The sequence below is a fragment of the Sordaria macrospora genome, chromosome 2 (assembly GCF_033870435.1).
Source record: "Sordaria macrospora chromosome 2, complete sequence".
Lineage (NCBI taxonomy): Eukaryota > Fungi > Ascomycota > Sordariomycetes > Sordariales > Sordariaceae > Sordaria > Sordaria macrospora.
Window position 1 is genome coordinate 6107924 of NC_089372.1, and position 21304 is coordinate 6129227.

At 54.0% G+C, this 21304-nt stretch overlaps 4 protein-coding genes across 4 annotated transcripts, besides 1 other annotated feature; 2 read left to right on the forward strand and 2 right to left on the reverse strand.

The window, feature by feature from the left end:
• Positions 1-390: 390 nt before the first annotated feature.
• SMAC4_08203 (uncharacterized protein) lies at positions 391-2583 on the forward strand. Its single transcript, XM_003347172.2, has 5 exons — positions 391-498; positions 551-621; positions 696-826; positions 892-1008; positions 1083-2583. Exons 1-5 carry the CDS (start codon positions 477-479, stop codon positions 2176-2178), a joined length of 1437 nt encoding a protein of 478 aa, XP_003347220.2. The 5' UTR covers positions 391-476; the 3' UTR covers positions 2179-2583.
• A 408-nt stretch (positions 2584-2991) lies between these two features.
• SMAC4_08202 (uncharacterized protein) lies at positions 2992-4242 on the reverse strand (the record flags this gene model as incomplete). Its single annotated transcript, XM_003347171.2, has 1 exon — positions 2992-4242. One exon carries the CDS (start codon positions 4240-4242, stop codon positions 2992-2994), a length of 1251 nt encoding a protein of 416 aa, XP_003347219.2.
• Positions 4243-5264: 1022 nt separating this feature from the next.
• Positions 5265-5339: a sequence feature (Short protein (SMAC4_13349, WPJ61116.1) was converted to a misc_feature.).
• A 5041-nt stretch (positions 5340-10380) lies between these two features.
• Positions 10381-11778, forward strand: SMAC4_08201 (uncharacterized protein; the record flags this gene model as incomplete). The annotated part of the gene is made up of 1 exon (XM_003347170.1): positions 10381-11778. One exon carries the CDS (start codon positions 10381-10383, stop codon positions 11776-11778), a length of 1398 nt encoding a protein of 465 aa, XP_003347218.1.
• A 786-nt stretch (positions 11779-12564) lies between these two features.
• SMAC4_08200 (uncharacterized protein) lies at positions 12565-14086 on the reverse strand (the record flags this gene model as incomplete). The annotated part of the gene is made up of 2 exons (XM_003347169.1): positions 12565-13029; positions 13085-14086. The coding sequence occupies 2 exons, from the start codon at positions 14084-14086 to the stop codon at positions 12565-12567; spliced, it is 1467 nt and encodes a 488-aa protein (XP_003347217.1).
• Positions 14087-21304: the final 7218 nt, after the last annotated feature.

Genomic DNA, 21304 nt, shown 5'->3' on the forward strand with positions numbered 1-21304 from the left:
TGATCATGTTTGGGAACACGCTTGGCGATGGTGTTAAAAGATGCTAGTTCCAGTGATCCGCTGACAACAAGATATCTTGATACCAGACTGTCTCGTGTCTTGTCTTGGTTCCCAACAGTCATCGAGATCTCCATCAAGGTTGGCCATTGAGGTTCACGACACTCCGTTTCGGCGTGGATCATCGGGGTGTCATTTTGATGGGCTACAGATTCACAGATTCACAGACCCCGCTGTAGGGGTGTGGTTATAGGGGGGTTCCATCCGGCCCGCTGTGGGAAAACGCAGACCCCGCCCCCATTCGGCAGCCGTCCCGGGGGTCCAGGCGTCACAGCCCGCCAAAATGCCCAATGCTACCCCGCTATGACAGCCTTCTCCAAAAATCAACGTCCGGCTCTGATCCGATTTCCTGCTCCAGTCCAGAACCTTGACGTCTAATATTGGCAACTTTCACAGAATCCTTAGACCAGGTTTGCAAGATGGAGTTTGAGCCCATGATTCGTACGTTGGAAATACAATTCCAGCAAGGAACGACAGCTGACATTGGTTATAGCTACGTCCTCGACGGGCGACAAGACGTCCTTTGCCTACGAGACTGCCAGGAAGCGGTGGCCCATCATCATCGTGAGCCTCTCGTCCGATCTTGCCTCGACACTCGACACCGACTAATTACCGCTAACCGCTTATATACGACATAGACCCAAGCCATTGACGATGTCTACCGCACCACCGGCCAAACTGACGACGCCGCGAAGCGCGAGGAGGGCAAGAAGATTGTCAACGACCTAGCCACGCTCAAATACGAAGTCCAGCATAACCGCGCCTTGCCGTTAGTCCTTCCGAACCCAAGGATCTGTATATATAGAAGGGAATCAAGTGCTAAGACAGCAATAGGCCCATTCCCGACGATGGAGTCTCCGACGTGGCCACCTACAACCAGATCCTCGAGTCCCTAGGCAAGCCCACCTGGCTGAACGTCTCCTGGTTGTTCAGCGAGTGCTACCTCTACCGGTTCGTCTCTCTTACCACCCACTTTCCCCCCCAAATGCCACATTCGTCCATATCTAACAACAATCTTTCCACAGCCGCATCAGCACCTTCTTCAAGCTCTCCAACCACTGGAAGAACTACGACATCTTCGCCCGCCAAAAGATAAAGACCTTCCGCTCCTCCCGCCCCGCCGTCCTCGAGCTCGCCGCCCGCTACAAGGATCTGATCACCCAGCTCCGCGCCCACAGCACCGAGCCCGTCTCTGAAGAAGCGGATAAGCTTTTGTTCACCGAAATGTGCGAGATCTGCCTCTGGGGCAACGCGACCGACCTGTCACTCTTGACCTCCCTCTCCTACGAAGACATCCAGAAGCTGCAAGGTTCCGAAGCGCGCAAGAAGTCCGAAGCCAACATCCTCGTGAACGATCTCGAGGCTGTGTATACCCAGTTGAAGGAGGCGAAGAAGGCAGGCAAGAAAGAAAGAGTGGTGGATATCGTTCTCGACAATGCCGGTTTCGAGCTTTACGTCGACCTCATCCTAGCTGGATACCTCCTGACGGCAGGCCTAGCGACAAGGGTTACTCTCCACGCAAAGTCGATCCCTTGGTTCGTGTCCGACGTCTTGCCCAACGATTTCGGCGCGTTGCTCAACGCCCTTGCGGCTCCCGTGCCCTTCTTCGAGACAGCCACCGAGGAGGAAGAGTTGCAAGGAAAGGTTCCCGAGAAGCTCTCGGACAAAGAAAAGGAGGAACTCGCCTTTCTCTTCCAAGAATGGTCCATGCTCCACGCCGAAGGCACCCTCGGTCTCCGCGCCAACCGGTTCTGGACTGGCCCCGGCTCCTTCTGGCGCCTTGTCGATCCCAACGCCGGCGAGCAGACCAAGGAGCTGGCGGAGGATTTGCGCACGAGCGAGCTGGTGGTGTTCAAGGGTGACTTGAACTATCGCAAATTGGTCGGTGATGGCGAGTGGGATCCTACTACACCGTTTACGGAGGCTATCGGACCGCTTGGCCCCGGGTCGGGGATTAATATCCTCGCATTGAGGACTTGTAAGGCGGATGTTGTGGTGGGATTGAGGAAGGGGTTGGATGAGGAGTTGAGAGCCAAGGAGGGAGGTGGAGGAGACTCGGGGTCAAGGAAGTGGGCGTGGAATGGTAAGTATGCTGTTGTGTCTTTTTCGAAGGGGGCTTGAGACTCAAGTTGAGTTGAGAAGATCAAGTGGGCCAGGCAAAGATCTTTGAGCGTTGGTTGTTAGTTTCCTTTTATTCTTTGGGGGTTCTCTTGTTCCTCTGCGGCGGTTGGTTTCTTACAATATAGATCTGCGGGAAGGGAGTGTTAATAGATGGTTCTTAGACCTTCGTTCTCTTCTTTCCCTTCATGCAGCCTGCCTTGTTATTTGCTTTCCTATCTTCATGGTTTGCTATATGCTTTTCCTCCACTTTTGTTATCGAAATGGATGTTTTTTACGTGCTTGCATCTACCCCCTTCTCTCGCACTTTTTCCTCTTCCCAACATGGCCACTATCCGTATGTTACTCGGTCCACCGTTCCATGTAGTCCATGGCTTGGTTATGTCTGGAATACACGTAAGAGTGGAGCAATCTTACCGGTAAGCAGAGGAACTGAACATGATTCACTCGCCCTGATGGCACGACGCGAGAGAGCCACCTGTCTCAGAGATGACCGATGGTAAATTCCTATAGCCGTGACCTCTGTTTAAGAGGTCTTCGCGAAGACACGAGGGCTCATATCCTAGGAAGAAGCTCTCGTTGAATTCGGCCGACGCAAACAAAAGTCTTGAAATAGAACAACAGACACATACACACGCGTACCCACACTATTCCATACGCGGTTAGAGGACAAGGTATTGTTACATATTATACAAAACTATATACAGAGTCTCGGCTAACAAAATAGCAAGGAACCAGGACAAACGCTTCTCTTCCCTCATCTTCAACACTCGATGCTAGACGAACGGTGCTTAACTAGGTGCACCTCCTCCACCACTACCTCCTCCTCCTCCTCCTCCTTCTACCATCACTTCCACGCTTGAACTTCTGGATCTGGCCTTGCTGGCCGACGCGGCGACCGAGCAAATGCGGGGGAGGAGCGGGAACGCCAGCGGGCAGAATAGGAGCACTAGCCGGCGGAACGAAAGTGAAAGCGCCCAAGGACGCAGCAGACGGCGGCGCAGGAGCGGGAGCACCGAAGACTGGAAGAGGAGCGGCAGAGGGGACGCCGGGGCGAGGAGCCGAAGAGGAGACGCCAGAAGCCGAAATAGACGACGGGGCAGACGAAGAAGGCGCGCCAGAGGGCCGAGCCAAAGAGGAGGCGACAGAGCGAGGAGCAGGGGCGAGAGGAACGTCCATCGGAGCATATGGAGCTCGCGGGGCCGGGCCAGAGAGGTGCCCAGATGGCAGGGCAGACGACAGAGTACCCAGCACGGCACGCGACCAAGCAGGCAACCGGGAACACGAAGGAGCAGCCGGCGGAGCAGACACCGGCGCAGGCGGACCAAAGACCGGATAGCCAGGCCAAGGCAGGTGGGCGGGCGGAGCGGGGAGGCCAGGCGCCGAAGCAGAAGACCAGACAGACGGCAGAGCGGGCAACGGAGCAGACGACGCAGCAGCCGACGCCAAAGACAGGCCAGACAAGAACTCTGCCTGAGCAGAGCCAGGAGCGGGACGGCGATGTCCAGCTGGTAGACCATGCCGCTGGAAATGCGGCGGAAGAGCGAGGCGTTGACCACCAGCAAGAGGCCAGGGCTGGTAGGCTGGCGGGGCCGGGGCCAGGGCAGACGACGACCAAGCTGGCAGAGCGGACGGATAGCCGGACCAGGACGAGGCCGACAGCAGAGCAGACCGAGCGCCAGGAGCAGAAGGCAGGCCGAAAGACGGGGCGGCAGACGGCAAAGCAGGCGGAGCAGCCAAAGCCGCACCAAGCTGGCGAAGCCAAGCAGGCAAAGCAGGCAGCGCAAAAAAGCCGAGACCGAGACGACCGAACAGACGATGAACAAAGCCGCGAAGCGTGCGAAGCACGGCCCAAAGCAGGAGGATATCTTGCAGCTCGAGGCTGCCGAAGCGGGCGAAGCGTGAGGAGAGGTTGGCGAGGGCGCGGGAGATGGTGCCGCAGAGAGAAGCGAAGCCGACCACGCCGTTGCGCGCGCTGCGGTAGCCGCGGTGGAGGGAGAGGGAGAGGGCGGCCAGGCGAGAGACCAAGGTCACCCAGCGGGTGAGGGCCAAGGAGATTGGGTCCATTGGCGCGGTGGGTGGTGGTGGTGATGGTGTTGCTGTTGTTGCTGTTGCTTTTGTTGTTGTCGTTGTTGTTGTGAAGGAGAAGAAAAGAGGAGCGGTTGAAAGTTGGAAGAGTTAGGAAGGGTGAGGAAGAGTCAAGAAGGGTTATTCTTTTGTGGGATGGGCACAGACACGGTGCAAGACGGGCTGCTGCAAAAGGTGCTCAACTCGTGCCAGTCAAAAATACTGCCCCTCTCCCGTTAGAATGGGATAGAATAAGAGGCAAAACGGTATTTTTGAACTGCTGGTAATTTAGGACTGCGTTTCGTCATTCCCTTTTGGCCTCCTGCTTGTTTTATGATTAACTTCCGCACTGGCTGCGGGCAAAGTTATTGGCTTTTCATTTCTGCTCCTTCCTTCACAGCCATTCTTCAGCATTTTTACAAGCTTCAGGACCTGAGGCATCAACATGAGGACACGCGTCAAACATGAGCGAGGCCGGGGAAGGAAATCTAGCGGCCCGGCAACCTGAAAGATGGGACGAAAGGGAGAGATTCTATGTCTGGACTTGACACGCGTCTCGGACTGGATACTCGAGCTTGCCGATTCGTTCTCCAGGCGCTTGTAGGCCATACGATGAATGATGATGTTGCCACTTTCGAGATCGATGGCGCGTGTTTTAAGGAGACGTTCGGGGTCGGCTTTTTCTGGGAGGGTAAGATTGTTTTCGAGGGTGCGAGAGGGCTCCTTGAATAAGAGGGAGCGATCGAAAGAGTGGGTGGCGGATTTGTTAATTAGTTCCGTTATTGCGTCCTAGTCGTTGGGCACGAATTCGTAATGGTTGTTAATAGGGGGGATGAGCGTACTGAAGACGGGTATTATCGGGGAGCGGGTGATGTAGTTAGCGCCATTAGCGCTGGTGGCTACGGCTTTTATGTCCTCCAGTAAATGAGTGAGCGGGTTGTACGGACGAGAAACTTTACGTATGCGGTTGTGAACGAGTTCCTTGACCTTGACCTCTGTGTCGATGTAGCTTCTGACGCTGGTTATTTGCGGGTCCTGGTATGTTTCAATCCGTCCAGTGGCAGAGGCGGAATCCGGTTGGACCTACCAACCGGCATTCACGCCCTTCGGGTTGAAGTGTGTGTCCGCGGGCGTTTTGAATATGCTACGGGAGTGAAGTGGCTGCTTACAAGTCACATCTGAATCTCAAGGAGTAAGAACTTCGTAGAGCCACTTTGCGTCACTCCCGCGACTGCACTTCTTCTTGTTTTATATCTCCATGTCTTTTGACTTGAACAGGGTTGAGTGATGCCACTGCCCTTCTGTTTTGGCTCCTGCCTCTGCGCTAACTTTTTTTTCGTTCTCCTCCGAACACATGGCGCTTACGATCTCGACAGTGATCACTGTGTCTTTGCCGAAGGTATCTACTTCCACGGAAATCATCGAGTTTCTCCAGATGATCGAGCAAGCATGGGGTTATCATTAGTGGGTGTTACACCCGGGCTGCCAGAAGCGTATCTAGGACAAGGGCGCTGTGACGGACAAGGACACGAGTTACATCGTTAAATACTCCCACCTGTTCTTCCTCAGTAGCGACATGCACACGCCGCTCACTTTGCCCAATGGGCAAGTGACATATTCATCGGCCACCATCCCGCCAATGATGCAGCCTGGATATTACCCCAATGCCGACAACCGCGCCGGGTCCCGGTCTCAAGCCTGTGACTCGGCCTGGATTGGACACTCGCGTTTATCTTGACCACATCTACCCGCAGTCCTTCCAGAAGCAATGTTTCCGTGACCGGGACCGGCAAGCATGCTTTGGATATTTTTGTTGTTGTTGTTGTTGTTGTTATTTTTAACGTCTACTTCCGCCTCCCGTAGGGCATGAGACGTGCCGCACCGGTGAGTCTAGCATACAAAATTAAGAGCAATGCCCTAACTGTCCACCAAAACCATTAATCCGAGGGCAAACCGAGGCCTATTGCCGTTGTAAATCATGTGTTACCCATAGCGTAAACGCGGCCCAACACTCCCAGTCTAATCGCCCAATGGGCGAGCCGCCAGTGCATGGCGAGACCTGTATAACAAAGGAAAAGACATAAGAAAGGGCAAAATCACTCCTCCCCGTTCTCGCTCTCGCTCTCCTCCTCCCGCTCTCCGCCTCCCGCTCTCCTCCTCCCGCAAGGCCTCCTCCCGTTTCCTTGCACGGTGAACTGGCCTGTCCAAGTCCATCGTAACCCTCTCAATGTCGTGGCCATGGCCAACCTCCACCCTTCTACTCCGTAAAAACCCCGTAAGGTTGTCAGCGGCGCCACCGCCGTCAGTGTGCTGTTGCCAGAGGGTCTGGCGCCCAACTGCTTAGCTATCATAGAGCCGTCGGTGTAAACGACGATCTCTGAGGGATCTCGTAGGAGAAGCCATTCTTTGAAATCCTTGGCAGCCCTGTCCTTAGACGTGGGCGCTGGATCTTTGTGAGTGTCTCCGTTATAGACGGGCGGCTGTAGAACCGGCCGTGGGAAAGGCAAGGCGAGCTGTGCAGCCGTCTGTAGAGTTGTAGGGCGGCGAGGCAGGCCGCGCGGCGTCCTTCGGGGTTCCAAAAGACGCGGGACGAGCGGGTGGGCAGGATCTAAGGTGAGGAGGCGCACAGCGTGCCGCCGCCGGGCCGCTTCTAGAAGAAGGGGGACGGGAGGCAGGCTAGCTTCGCGGTAGAGAATGGCAAGGCGCGTCGTTCTCCACACCGGTAAACTGGCGCGGATGGCAATGTTAACCGCAGTCTGGACTTTATGAACGAGGTCCGCCAGTCCATTGCTAACAAGCGGAAACTCCCCTTGTTTACGATGAAGGGCGTGCTTCTTATGGCCTGGCCACCAGATTTCAGAGCCAAATAGGGCCTTTGGCAGGACGACAGCCTTCAAATCCTTCACCATGGAGCCTGGAGGGGCGCCGTGGTAGACTCTGTTGAGACCGCGTATGTGGCGGACTACCTGCTTGGCGGAGGCGAGCCTGTGCTCAATGTGGTGCTTCCAGTTCAGCTTGCTGTAGAGCCAAATCCCCAGCCAACGCATTGCCGGCTGTGCAGCCACCTCGACTCTTCTGTGCATAATGGTCGGGAAAGACGCTGTTTGTCTTTTCCTGGAGAAAAACTGAATTTCGGTCTTGTCCGGGGAGAACTCAACAGCGTTGTCTACTCCCCACCGGACCATGGTGTCCAGCTCTCGTTGAGCCTTCTCAGCAACCTCTTCGTTCAAGGAGCCAGTGACAAGAACTGCACAGTCGTCTGCATATCCAAAATGCTGCGCTTCGCTCTCCCCGAGGCGGTGTACCGGCTCTGTGTAGAGCAGGTAGATGATTGGCGATGCAGGTGAGCCCTGAGGGAGCCCGCATCTGAGACGGCGCATAGGAGTGGTCACCCCTGGGTATCGAACGCAGGCCATGCGGTCCGTCATAAAAGACTCAACCCAGCGGACCACGCAGTCCGGCCACCCTTGCTCCCGCAAACGTAAGACCAGCCTATTTGTTGAAGCCATCACATTCTTTGGCGTTTCTGTCTAAGTGGATACGATCCACACATAGCTACCCTGTATATAAACCACGTCGGACTCCGTCCTCCCTGTTCTGTTCTCTCTCTCTCTTTTAACCTAATTAATACACGAAATTCACTCCCACACTCAATGCCACTTGTGGTGTATCATTCCGTTACCTCCAACACTTTGGATATGTGGATGTGGTTTCAGCCTTTGTGAGATTGTAAACATTTCGTTTACTTTCATCTCATGCCCACTAGGTTCAACATAGACGCGTCGCAATCTCTTCACGTTCTCTGATATTTCATTGCTCATTTCTCATTCGCAGTTTTTGATCCATTTGGCTCCTACTTGTTTTTCCCTTGCCTATTGCTTGTCGGCCCGCAGATATCCTGCTACCAAAGTTGACTGCTGGTCGGTGATGAGAGGGCCATACAATCGGAGAAAATCAGGACGCAGATCGTGACGCCATTAGAGGGCGGCTTGGGAGGGTCTATTCCAGCTTTAATCAACTGCGGTAAAGTTACTGGAAATCTCGGTGGAGTAAGTGAATTTGCTCAAGCAGACTTCGATAGGTGAGTCTGTCTTGGCTCGGACCAGGATATGCTGTGAGTGAACGTCGCAGCCTACCAGCGACCTGGTCACGAAGGAACCAACTCATAGGAAGCTCTATCGTCACACTTCTGATAACAACATTACCAAGTCCTCAAATCGCATCGACATTCGAATCTGCCTTGAACAGTAATCTCCATCTTATCGTTGGCAGTCGAATGCGCAAAGATTGAAGTCTGGCCATCCCACACAGCCCAAGCGAGTGTTGGCCACCTTGCATGATCCGATCTGAAGATGGAAGGGTATCCTATATTCCTATTCAAACGCCTCATTTTAGATAAATTACAATGCATCAACAGTTGAATGCGGAAGGATTGAGGTCTAGAAGAGGACATCACGGCCGACCAAACAAATGCCAACGGCATTGGTAGCAACCATGCTCCAACCATCCAATTCGCACTACGCTATGGTGCGATGGCTCTCACGAGCTGAAGCCTTCAGGATTGACAACAGCGTGAGGCGCGGCTATGCTGTCGTCGGATAACATCCGCGGCCGGAAAAATGTAGCGGCGCGATGAGAATGTTGCGCGAGGTGGCCGGCTACGCCCATTGAGAGCACCAATGTGGCAGAAGACCTGCCATCAAACTCACCGGGCTTTGTAACCACACAGCGTTTATCAAATGTGTCAATTTCGGGAGTAACGAAGCCGAATCAACTGGGATCGCGCAACTTGAGTTCTTCCCAAGTCATTCCATGATGACTGGCATCGCGTGGCAGCTGGAGTTGAGGTGAGTTGAGTGATTGATGCCCATCTCTCTCCAGTACGAGCATGTAAACACCCTGCAAATTGTTGGCGACATCGAGGGAGAGGGTTTTGAACCAGGACAGGGGAGGTGAGTCGGACGGTTGGATACCTATGGACTCGAACCCAAATGCGAAAGAAAGATCCGCTTAAAGCATCATATTGGTGAGCTGCTCCCTCGACCAAACAACCCGAGAGATGAGACGAGAGCAGAGGGTGTTTCTGGCGCGTCTCAGAGTCATGGCTCGTGGGTTCAGCTGAAATGGCGATGCGAGCCGCGCTCGCTTTTGTTGCCTTGGCTCAAGCTCCTCTCGGTGATCATGAGGATCTGGTACTCCGGTTCCTGGGTGTGTATCGTATTGCTGGGTCTGGGGAAGTGACGGGCTTGTTGTGTATTCGGATTGGCAATGGAACGTTGCAGATCGGTGAACTGGACGCGACTGGAGGTCCTGGCGGTTGACTCGGGCTAGACACTCGCGGCTATCTACACGTGGGGCTCATGACGGGAGCCGCTGGTCCTCAGCGAGCGTGATGGCAAATTTCAGAGTGTTCTATCCGTGCAAATTTCTTGCCATTGATCCCTTCATGGAGCGCAAGAGTGGTATGGTTTGGTTGGTTTACGTGCGCGGATGCAGCCATTTTGCCCTGTCCTGTGTGTCTTCTTCACGTGGCCGGGTGGAGTGGTGGTATTAGCCTTCCGTTTCCGCTCCTTCCTACCTATTTAATTGTTGTTCACGACTTGAAGGGTACAAGTGTACGAAGGTGTACGTCATCATAGGCGATGCCGGGGGATTGGTGTCAGTAATCAGGCGGCAGACTGCCCTCGACGATGTGACTAGGGGCAGATTGTCCCGGCCAGTAGACGTGACGTGGACTGGACACTTGAGTGCGCAACTGCAATCATCCCATCTTTTCCTCAACAAAAAAGTTTTTGCGGGCGGTAAATTGACCATTACGCACAATACGTGTGTCATTTGGTCAAAATTCTTCTTGGTTGACGGCAGAGCTTGGTATCTTCGAGGGCAATATTTCTGCGCACATTTTGCTTGCCCGCTTCCTTTCCTCCCCCACCTTTCTTTTTCGCGTTTGCGGCCACAAGGACATCACAACCAAAAGCTTCCCTTTCCCAAGGTACCCTTATTTCTTTCCTTGAAGCTTTACTTCCTTCACGCCTTAATCACTTTTATTCCAACGGCAAGCCAGACGGTCTCGACCCTCGTTCTTTGCCTGCCTTTCTCCTCTCGTGAGAGCCCTTCACAAAACAACAACCAGCAACAATGGAGGACAACAACGACATCTCCCTCCCTACCTCTAACCCCGCCGTGGCTCGCGCCACTGCTTCAACCATGGGTTCTAGCACCGACCAGCCCAAAAACCAGATCACTCCTCGCGCTGAGCTCACCACCTCCTCAGCAAACATCCACAAGGCGCGTGTCCACATCACTTTCACCAGCGTCTTTGTCACCTTCGAAACAGAGACCGTCACCTTCCATCCGGGAGGCTCTGTCGCTCCCTCTTCTGCGGGGCCGACAACCCTTGTCACCACCACCACATCTGCCTCTGCCACCCCCGAGGAGACGACTGGCTCCGCGCCTTCGCAGACCGGCACTCAAGGCCCCAAGTCAGCAGTCATTGGCGGTGCAGTTGGCGCCACCCTCTTTGGCCTCTTGTTGGTGTTCGGTACTCTGGGCTTCTGCTTCTACCGTCGTCGCCGCCTTGAGCAGCTGGGACACCCCTACTCTCGGCCAACCCCATTTCCCGTCCACGGCGGTGCCGGCACCGTCCACCCCAGAGACGGACGTTTTCACCGTCTGGAGAATATACCGCTCCAGTCTCTCGGGAAGCCCAACCAAACCAGGACTGAACAGCACCAGACGGCAGGCGGAGGAGATGAAAGAGGCCCCCGCCAAATGCAAATCGAAGTCGTCCCAGCCGGTCCAGAGGATAGGGGCCCGAGGTTAAGGACCGTTCCTGTTCCACTCGTGCTTGCTCCTGCTCATCAGGCGCGCCCGCTGGTCCCGATGCCCTCGCCTGCTTGGGCCGTCCCAGCTCCGTATCCACACCTCACTCACCCGGTTCCGGCTCCGCCTAGATCGCTCCGCAATGCGAGCTCTTCAGTCTACTCCGTGCCGTCGCGGGTGGATGTGGCATCCGGATTTTCCGAGGACTCGGATGATGGTCTCAACAACGAAGACAACGACAACAGCAACGGCAACAAAAACAGCGCCATCAGCAGCAGCATCACCGTATGGCCCGCTCCCCTCTTCGCTTCTGGTTCTGGTCCTGCTCAAGCCGCGCCCGCCACCGGCGGCGCTGCCGCTGACGAGCCTGACTCCTCGTCATTAACTACGACCCCCCATGAGGAGGACAGACGCGCCCCCAGCCAGAGTTCCACCCACGTCGAGCCTCCGTCGCAAAGCCGCTGGTCTCCCGACACCCCTTCCTCACACGGAAGCGAGGCCGGCCTGGCTAGTCGCGTGGGCCACCAGGTTGCGCAAGTCGGCGCGAAGCTGGCCAACACCTGGAAGGAGAACAAGGAGAAGTTGGGTTCGTTGCTCGGTTCCGGCTCGAAGGAGGAGAAGAAGCCAACCAAGGAGGAAAAGGGCAAGGGCAAGGCAGTTGACAGGGAGATTGTCGTTGATCCGGTCAACAGAGGTGCTCCGGGCTGGATTTAGGAGCTCGTGGACTGTCGCTCCCTTCCAAGGATGCGTGAAATGAGATTCACCGACCAACCAACATGCTGAATATCTACTTCTGGCAGAGGTTGGCCTCCTGGTTGCGAGAAGCATCGGAATGACAGTGGCGATGACAGACGCGGCAATCGCAATGACAAGAGCGCAGCGAACGATGACGCGAGTTGGAGCTGAATATCGATCAGCTGTCCCAAGAAGCCCTAACTCAGTTTAACAACATATGGCTGTTCTTGAGGGAACTGAGAGGAGTATGGTAGGGGTAGTGGCGGAGGGAGATACCCAAGCGTTGATTTTATGCATGGCATGGCGCACGGAGTTGGTTGAGAATGGTCACTTCCAGATACATCTGCAAGGGCGTTGTATGGGAAGGCGTTAGTTGTTGCTTTAATCGGTCACTTCTTCATTTAGCGGCGTACGTAGATAGGATGGAGATACCCACTTGCTCTTGCCTTATTATACTTTCATTGATGCTTCTTGTTTTCACCAATTGCTCCCTTGTTCCATGCTGCCTTCCTTGTTTGTCTTGATTTCTAAAAACATTTCGCTTCATTTCCTCAATTTTGACAAGTTGAGACAGATACCCGAGAGTTTCGTCCGATCATCACTTTGACCACAGATTATATGCCAGTCAGAATTTTGCCCAAGCTTCCCGACTCGAAGTGACGAAATCCCAGTTAACATCAGCAATCCGGAACGCCCAATGCTACCAATTCCGTCCATGTTCGTGCTGTTCATCCACTCCACATTCTCGTCATCCAACAACGAGCTTCATGTCGGCAACTCCGGCAGCGCAACAAAGTTGAGCATCTCCATGACCTCCTCAATGTACTTTACCCTTTCCAACACCCTATTTTTATCCGTAAACCTGTTGATATCGCTAAAGTGCGCGTTTTCCGGATCCAAGCAAGTCAAACAGTTATGCACGACCTTGGCATACTCCGTGCTCGTCCTATTCGCAAGCTCCGAGTTCAGACTCAGCTCAACGAACCGCCTCTTGATCTCCACCGGCGTCGCCTTTTCTAAAATTCCCAACAGTTCAGACCGTATCAGCGGCGTGGCTCGGTCAGCTTCGTACCGAACAAAGCTCAGCCAGTAGCCAATCTCCAGCAGAATCACGCCCAAGCTGTAGATATCGTGCTGCATAAGGTAGTATTCGGGCGGCATATCCGCCCTCTGGCGGTCCGGGTGCCGGTACAGCCGCGCCGTCTGCATGATCAGGATGTCTTTGCGCAGCTGGGAGTGTCCTTCCGATCAGCGGAGGATTTGGAAGCCGGTGGCCCTCATGGACTTCGGTGAAATGGGCTCTTTCCTCAAGACAAAGGATGGTCTCGGGCCGCACATTCTTGTGCACGTACCCGTAGAGATGGACGCCGTAGACAGCCTTGACGAGGTGCCGCGCCATGAGAAGGCGGTCGCGGTAGAGGATGCTGCGGCTGAACGAATCTTCGGGCAGTTGTGGGCGGTCGAGGAGGGCCTGGCGTAGGGTCATGGCGTGGGAGGTGTTGGGAGGTTGGTAGAGGATGAAGGAGATCTGGCGTTCGGCGTTCGGGCTGTTGGGGTTGGAGTGTTTGGTGAATCCTTCGCAGCGGAGCAGACCGGTATCCTTGGACTTAGCGTCATGGAGGCGGATGGCGAAGTCCCGGGCGTTTTGGTCAGTGACTTGGTCGTCAATGGGAACGCTTTCGTCTGTGTCCAGAATCCGGAGGGTGTTCCTGTCTTTACCAATTATAGCTTGCCGGGCGGCCGAGTAAAGGATGGGCCCCGTGGTGTAACCCCTTTGCTTCCACTGGGAGAAGTCTATGAAAACTGTTGGTGTTGCCTTAGCCTTAAAGGCTTCGCGGTAAGTGGCCTCGATCTTGAGCTTCGAGCGATCAATGACATCGTCTAATGGCACCGTTATAGGAATTGCGTCTTGGCTGATGAGGTTCAAGAAGGAAGACTGGTAGAGGTCCTGCCATAACTTGACTTCTTCAAGTGCCTTGTCGATTTGGTGGGCATTAGTGAAAGTGAACTTTATCTTTCTGCTAGCAGAAAGCTTAGCGGCTTGGTCGGTCTTTGAGACGAGTCTCTGAAGCTTTTCCAGGGCCTCTCTTGACCTGCCGAGAATCACCTCTTGTTGTTTCAAAAGGCCCTCAGGCAACGGGTTGCCGTATCTGTCTACAGCCCGTCGTGCCGCGTTTTCGCGATGCTCATGTGCTCGCCCCAACACAGTCATCAAGGTGTTGTAACGATCGACCTTCTCTTCGGCAGTCTTGTAGATTTTTAGCGCCTCGTCAACCCCCAGATACATCTTGATCTCCACGTTGGCTTCAATTGTTCCTCCTCATTCGACGTACAGCGGCAGACCAGTCATTCATTTCACTCTCTTTGGCAATTCGATGAGAAAGGGTACATACTCCTGGAAAGTTTTAGCTGAGGCGACGGTGCCGATGAGACCGAGAGTTAGTTCGGCCATTGTATGCGTTGGTGGCACGGGACGTTTGCAAAGCTTCAAAGGCGGGCTTTTTTCGTGCCTCACCAGCGAGAGAAAGGAAGATCAAGAATAATGGACAAGTTAACCAACAAGAAGGGCGTTGGACGAGGCGCAACCTGTATGGACCGAAGGGTTATTGCAAAAGGTAAAGTACTTGACCTTCTAATAGCATCGTCTAGGACACAACAACTTCCCGAGGGAACCCGTTGAGTTCCATTCTGATGTCCGGTCGTTCCAATTGTCGATGGCCGCAGAAGCCTCATGGTGTGCTTAGAGATAGCCAACGGAGAGTTACATACATCGATAGTGAGTGTTCGATCACACAAGAACCAACCGGCATCCGATACAGTGCGTGAGCTGTGGCTGATCTTGAGGTTATATCGGGTTCCCTTCCGCCAGGACTTCAAGAACGCAGATGAGGGGAATTTTACCTGAAGGTAGCCCACCGAGACACATGTACATAAGCACGTGAAGTATGTAAGTGCATCACAATCGCCATGTGGAGAGTCATAGTGTGGTAGGTCCGCATAAACACAGTCTCTTCAGCACGGGATCATGCATGGTCGCGGGCCAGGCCGTAGGTAGGAGCATTGGGGGTTGCTTGGAGCCCCAATCGAATTGCAGACACGAGCATAACTTGACGAAATGCACAGCCGCAATGTTTCAAGAGACGGTCTAGGCGGTTGATGTATCAAATCGCCGTTCCGCATCCCGCGTCGTCCAATTTAGAGTAGGAATATAGGGTATGATTCCGGGATTCGCATCAATCGCAATATTTACCCCTCATTCTCCTCCCCTGTCAACGGACTGGAGGTTGTGATCCCCGCATTGCGCCGGGCAATCGCTCACAGGATCGATGACGGATTCCCGGGGATGAAGGCGTCCTTGAGGCAGGAACGTTTCTTTTGAACCAACCTACCAAAGGTACCTGCCCTAGGCCTTTCTTCATGACACCACGCTGCAGTGCTTTTAGGTAGGTACGATAGGTACTCCACTTCTAAGGGTAGGCAAATACAAAATCCCCGGAGCGCCCATCGTTTGTTCACCCGAATCGTGTTTCTCCCAGGAACGGACATAGACTACACATTGTTGAAGCCATCACATTCTTTGGCGTTTCTGTCTAAGTGGATACGATCCACACATAGCTACCCTGTATATAAACCACGTCGGACTCCGTCCTCCTTGTTCTGTTCTCTCTCTCTCTTTTAACCTAATCAATACACGAAATTCACTCCCACACTCAATGCCACTTGTGGTGTATCATTCCGTTACCTCCAACAGGTTATGAGCCCGGATATCGCACATATACAACAAAGCTAAGTCCCTCACCTCTCCTGTATCAACACTTCTACCAAGACTTCAAAATGTTGTTAGATATAAAAGACTTGCGCTTTTCACAAAGCGACAAGAGCCGCTGCCTGCAGCAAACACCACTACTGCCCATCTGCCTTGCCAAGCCGCCCTAGCTAGGTTCACGATCCCTTCATCAGCGCTCAGCCAAGGCCTCTCGTACCCAAAGAAACTCGATGCACGCTCCTCTCATCAACATTCAGCTCTGCTAAGCTGTCTAGCTTGATGCACGCTCCTCCCATCAGCATTCAGCCCTCCTCAGCTGTCTAGCTCGATGCACGCTCCTCCCATCAGCATTCAGCTCTGCTAAGCTGTCTAGCTCGATGCACGCTCCTCCCATCAGCATTCAGCCCTCCTCAGCTGTCTAGCTCGATGCACGCTCCTCCCATCAGCATTCAGCCTTCCTAAGCTGTCTAGCTTGATGCACGCTCCTCCCATCAGAATTCAGCCCCCCTCAGCTGTCTAGCTCGATGCACGCTCCTCCCATCAGCATTCAGCTCTGCTAAGCTGTCTAGCTCAATGCACGTTCCTCCCATCAGCATTCAGCCTTCCTAAGCTGTCTAGCTCGATGCACGCTCCTTCCATCAGCATTCAGCTTTGTTCAGCTGTCTAGCTCGATGCACGCTCCTCCCATCAGCATTCAGCCTTCCTCAGCTGTCTTGCTTGATGCACGCTCCGCCCGTTGACCGCTCGGTCGGCTGTAGTTTAATCATCAGCCATATCCACCCGTATCTTTGGGAGTACTTCCAAGATACACCGCTCCACCGCTCTACCGCCTACAAACTCCTCTCAACCCTCTTCCACTTCCTTCTTAGGCCAAAATCAGAAGTCCGAGACCTCTGTTACCACCAAGTTCCACCGCATCTGGGATTTCCTCATTATCGCTACACCCTCCAATCTTACTCCTTCTCACCAAAGTCCCTACCACTACACATCAGCGTCCAAACTCCTCGGACAGCCAACTCGCAGCCTCTAGAAACTTCCACACCTCGCCAGGCTGCCTCCAGCACGACACCATGGTCAACAAAGACCTCGAAGCTCAAGTTGTCATCCCAATCCTCACTGGGCCCAGCAACTGGACCACCTGGTTTAACCGCATCCGAGACTACATTGATGCCCGTAGCTCTTTTGATCTTCTCAGCACGAATGAACCACCTGAGAAATATGACGGTGAGGAAGACCGCCACCACGCCAAACGCACCCGAGAATGGTCTACGGAACAGCGAAACCTGATGGCTGTCCTCCGCACTCGCCTATCCCCTGGACCTCGGGCTAAGCTCGTCTCTGAAGGGCATAACACCGTCAAAGCCGCCCTCGAATTTCTCTTCATCCACTATCGCCCCAAAGGATCCTCCGGCTTCCAAGACCTCATGAAGAGATGGGACAACCTTACACTCGCCAAATGTAAGGACGTTAACGACTTCGCCACCCAGCTCCGCACCATCCATGATGAACTTTACGAGATGGACAAGTCGTGCAAGATGAGGGAACCCTACCTCGTATTGAAGTTCCTCCAAGGCCTTGGACCCGACTATTCCCAATTTTGGACCAGCTTTAACCAGAGCCACCTCCTTGTCCCGGAAAGAGATGTGAACGGGAGAGTAACTCGGAGGGCCATTACCCTAGATGAAGTTCAAGCCGAGGCAGAGACCGAAGAACAGCACCTCAAGAGACATGGCAAACGCTCCGACGAGATTTTGGCTCTCAAGGCTCTCATCGCCAAACCTCGCACCTTCAAAGGAACTAACACCAACAACAAACGCCCCCGCGATAACAGCAAGTCTCCGACTTGGCTTCCCTGCTCGGTGTGCCACACACCAAACCACAGTGACTCTCGTTGCTGGAAGCAACACCCCGACAAATACCACAGCAAGGACAGTGCCTCTGACACCAGAGCCAATGCCGCCTCGGCGGCAGCATTTCTCGCCGCAGGTCTTGAAGACAGCGACACTGACTCCAAAATAGAGGATCAGCGCCCCAATAAAAGGTCCCGTACTCATTAGGAAAGGGCCGGCCTACAGGTTCCTTCTGCAACAACAATGGAATCTATAGGCGCCACAACACTGGACTTACCATCGCTGGCTCTCACTACCGTCAGCCCTCCAAACCACACAACCGCATCACCAGGTACACACTTATCCTTGTCCTCCACATCCATCTCTACTACTCCCATACCCGCTCCACTGGCCTCTGTCCAAATTGCCGCTGCTTCACTTCCGCCCATTCATCCTCCATCCAACTCCAAACTCGCCGAGCACATCTCCGCCCTCTCTGCCTCCGAATCTAATAGAGGCTTCCTTGCGAATCTCAAACACGTTGTGGTCGTCGATTCCGGCGCCACTAGCCACATTTTCTGCAAACAATCCGGTTTCGTGAACTTGCATCCCTACACCGGTCCACCCATCATTGGCATAGGCAACGTTGAAATAACCCCCAAGGCCACCGGAAGCTACAAGCTTCACGTTAGTAGCACTTCTAAAGAAGGGAAGGATTCTTTCATGCTTCTAGAAGGGGCTCACTACTCTCCTCGCGCCGCCTGCAATCTCCTTTCTGTATCACAACTCGACCATCGTGGTTACGTCGTTACGTTCGGAAACAGCGCAGTAGTGGGAGTCCACGGTCGACGCCTCCGCTTCAGAGGTTTCAGCGTCAACGGGATATACTTAGTTCGCCAGCCTACCAAAACCAACCCAGTTCATCGCCTTGCCCTCGCCGCTTACGCCCTCGAAAAGAAATCTCTCAAAATCTGGCATGATCGCCTAGCTCATCTCGGCGAAGATAACATCCGTCTGCTGCAGACGATGGCCACCGGCATAGGCCCTGTCCCCGACACCTGTTTTTGCGACAAGTGCGCACTTGGCCGCCTGAAACAGGTACCCCATAAGGGTACCTTGCGCAAAGGGAGTCGGCCCCTTGAGCACGTCCATATGGACATTTGCGGGCCTTTCCGCTTCGAGGGTCTCGGGGGGGAATCGTACTGGGTCACCATTACAGATGACTTCACGCAGTACGTATGGGTCTATGCCATTAAGATCAGAGACGAGTTTCCTCGTGTAGTCGCCGAATGGCATGCGACAGTTGATAAGCCAGAACATCCCATACGCCACATTCACCTTGATAGGGCTGGTGAAAACACCAGCAAGCGCTTCAAACTCTGGTGCCGGAACCGCCTTATTACGCTAAGCTACTCAGCGGTCAACCAACACGAACAAAATGGGATCTCAGAGCGCCTGAATCGGATCCTTCAGGAGCGCATCACAACCGTCCTAGTGGATAGCCAATTTCCCCGCCGTCTCTGGCCCATCCTACTTCAGACAATTGTCTACCTCAAAAACCGGTGTCCAAGCCGAGTCATTGGGAAGACGCCATTTGAAGCATGGGAAGGCCGTCAACCTGATCTGTCGCACCTCAGGGTTATTGGTGCCACCGGCTACTACAAATTATCCGACTCAGACTTTCCAGGGAAGCTCACCCCCACCGCTGGCAAGTGTCGACTGCTAGGATACGAAGGCGGACGGAATTACATCGTCCTCACAGACAACAACAACAACAACAAGATTATATCTACCAATAACGTGGTGTTCGACGAGGCCTTCACCTGCATCTCACCCAGCCCGCCTGACCTTGCTACGCAAGAAATTACGACCGCACAAATTCTGTCTTCGCCGCCCGCTCCTGAATCAGACACCGCCTTTGACCTCGGTACCTCTGATACAGACTCTATCACCGACTCCGCTGAGTTCACCGCCCATTACCGTCCCGGCCCTCACTCCAAACCCATAAGCCGGGGTAGCTCCCGCGCAGCATCGCCCTCTGATTCAGGGGGAGTTCCCATAGCACAGCCAGGGGGAGACTCTGATACGACTGCACAATCCGAACTCACCACCTCACCAGAATCACAGTCAGAATTATCAGACCTCTCATCCGACTTCACACCGTCACCACCACTGGGTATGCCCCAATATCCACCGTCCTCACCCATACTTGACACCATCGTTGTCGGCGGTGATCCAAGCCTCTACGACTCAGGTCACCAGCACACCGTCACAAGCCACCATCCCGAACTACTGCTTCAAGCTATCAAAAACCCTGACAAGGCCATTCTCGCCCTTATGGGGCTTGCCACACCTCTTGCCCCTGAGCCCGCCAACCTCAACCAAGCCCAAAAACAGCCTAACTGGCTACGATGGAAAGAAGCCATGCAACAAGAGTACCAATCGCTTTTACAAAACAAAACCTGGACATTGGTGCCAAAAATATTGGGCAGAAAGGTATTGTCTGGGAAATGGGTATACAAGCTCAAGACAGGTGCCAACGGCGAGGTCCTACGATACAAGGCGCGATGGGTTGTCCGTGGTTTCGAGCAACAGGAAGGGGTAGACTACAACGAGACCTTTGCCTCGGTGGTCAAACCGATGAGTTACAAGCTCATATTTGCTCTCGCTGCCGCCCTGGATCTCGAGCTGGAACAGATGGACGTACAAACCGCATTCCTGTATGGTGAAGTAGACGAAGAAATCTACGTCGAGCAACCACCTGGTATCCCTAACAGCAACCCCAACCTCGTCTGCCGCCTCAACCGAGCCCTCTATGGCCTCAAACAGAGTCCACGAGTGTGGTACAAAACCCTAGCTACCTTATTGAATGGCCTGGGCTTCTCACCACTACCATCCGACGCTGCCATCTTCAGCAAAGGAAACACCTATATCGCCATCTACGTTGATGATCTACTAATTGCCGGCCCCAACAAACCCGACGTTCAAGCACTAAAGCACGCACTCAGTCAGCGTTTCAAAATGACAGACCTTGGCCCTTGTTCTTATTACTTGGGCATGGCTGTTACCCGCGATAGATCACGGCACATCATCCGACTCAACCAAAGAGCCTACATCGAAAAGATACTTAAGGAGTTTGGGATGCTCGATTGCAAGCCAGTATCTACCCCAATGGACACCAGCAAGATCCCAGAACCGACCAGCGACCACATCGCCTCCAACTACCTCCGGCACTGGTACGCCAGCGCCATCGGTTCCCTTATGTACGCTATGCTCGGCACTCGTCCAGATACAGCCTTTGCCGTATCCTTCTGCAGCCGGTATCTCGCCAACCCAACGCTCGCCCACGTTACAGCCGTGAAACGCATCTTCAGATACCTCAAGGGAACCATCAACCTCGAACTCACTTATACCGGTGAGCTCAAGGACCTCACTGGTTTTTCAGACGCCGACTGGGCGGGTGACACCTCAACAAGACGCTCCACCGGAGGCTTTGTGTTCCACATCGGTAGCGCAGCTATCAGTTGGCAATCAAAACGCCAGCCCACTGTGTCCTTGTCATCCTGCGAAGCTGAACTTATGGCACAGACCCAGGCCACCAAGGAAGCTATCTGGCTCCGCCGACTGCTCTCGGACTTGCACATCAAGCAAACCCGAGGGGCCACAAGGGTCTACGGGGACAACCAAGATGCACTGGCCCTTGCGAGGAACCCGCAACACCATTCCCGCACTAAACACATTCACGTACAAGAACTCTGGTGCAGAGAACGCCAAGCAGCTGGAGACGTCAATTTCCAGTACATTCCCACAAACGAACAAGTGGCAGACGTCTTCACGAAGCCACTACCCCGCGACGCCTTCCAACGCCACCGACGAGCCCTTGGACTCTTGGAAGCCCCAGAAGGGTCTA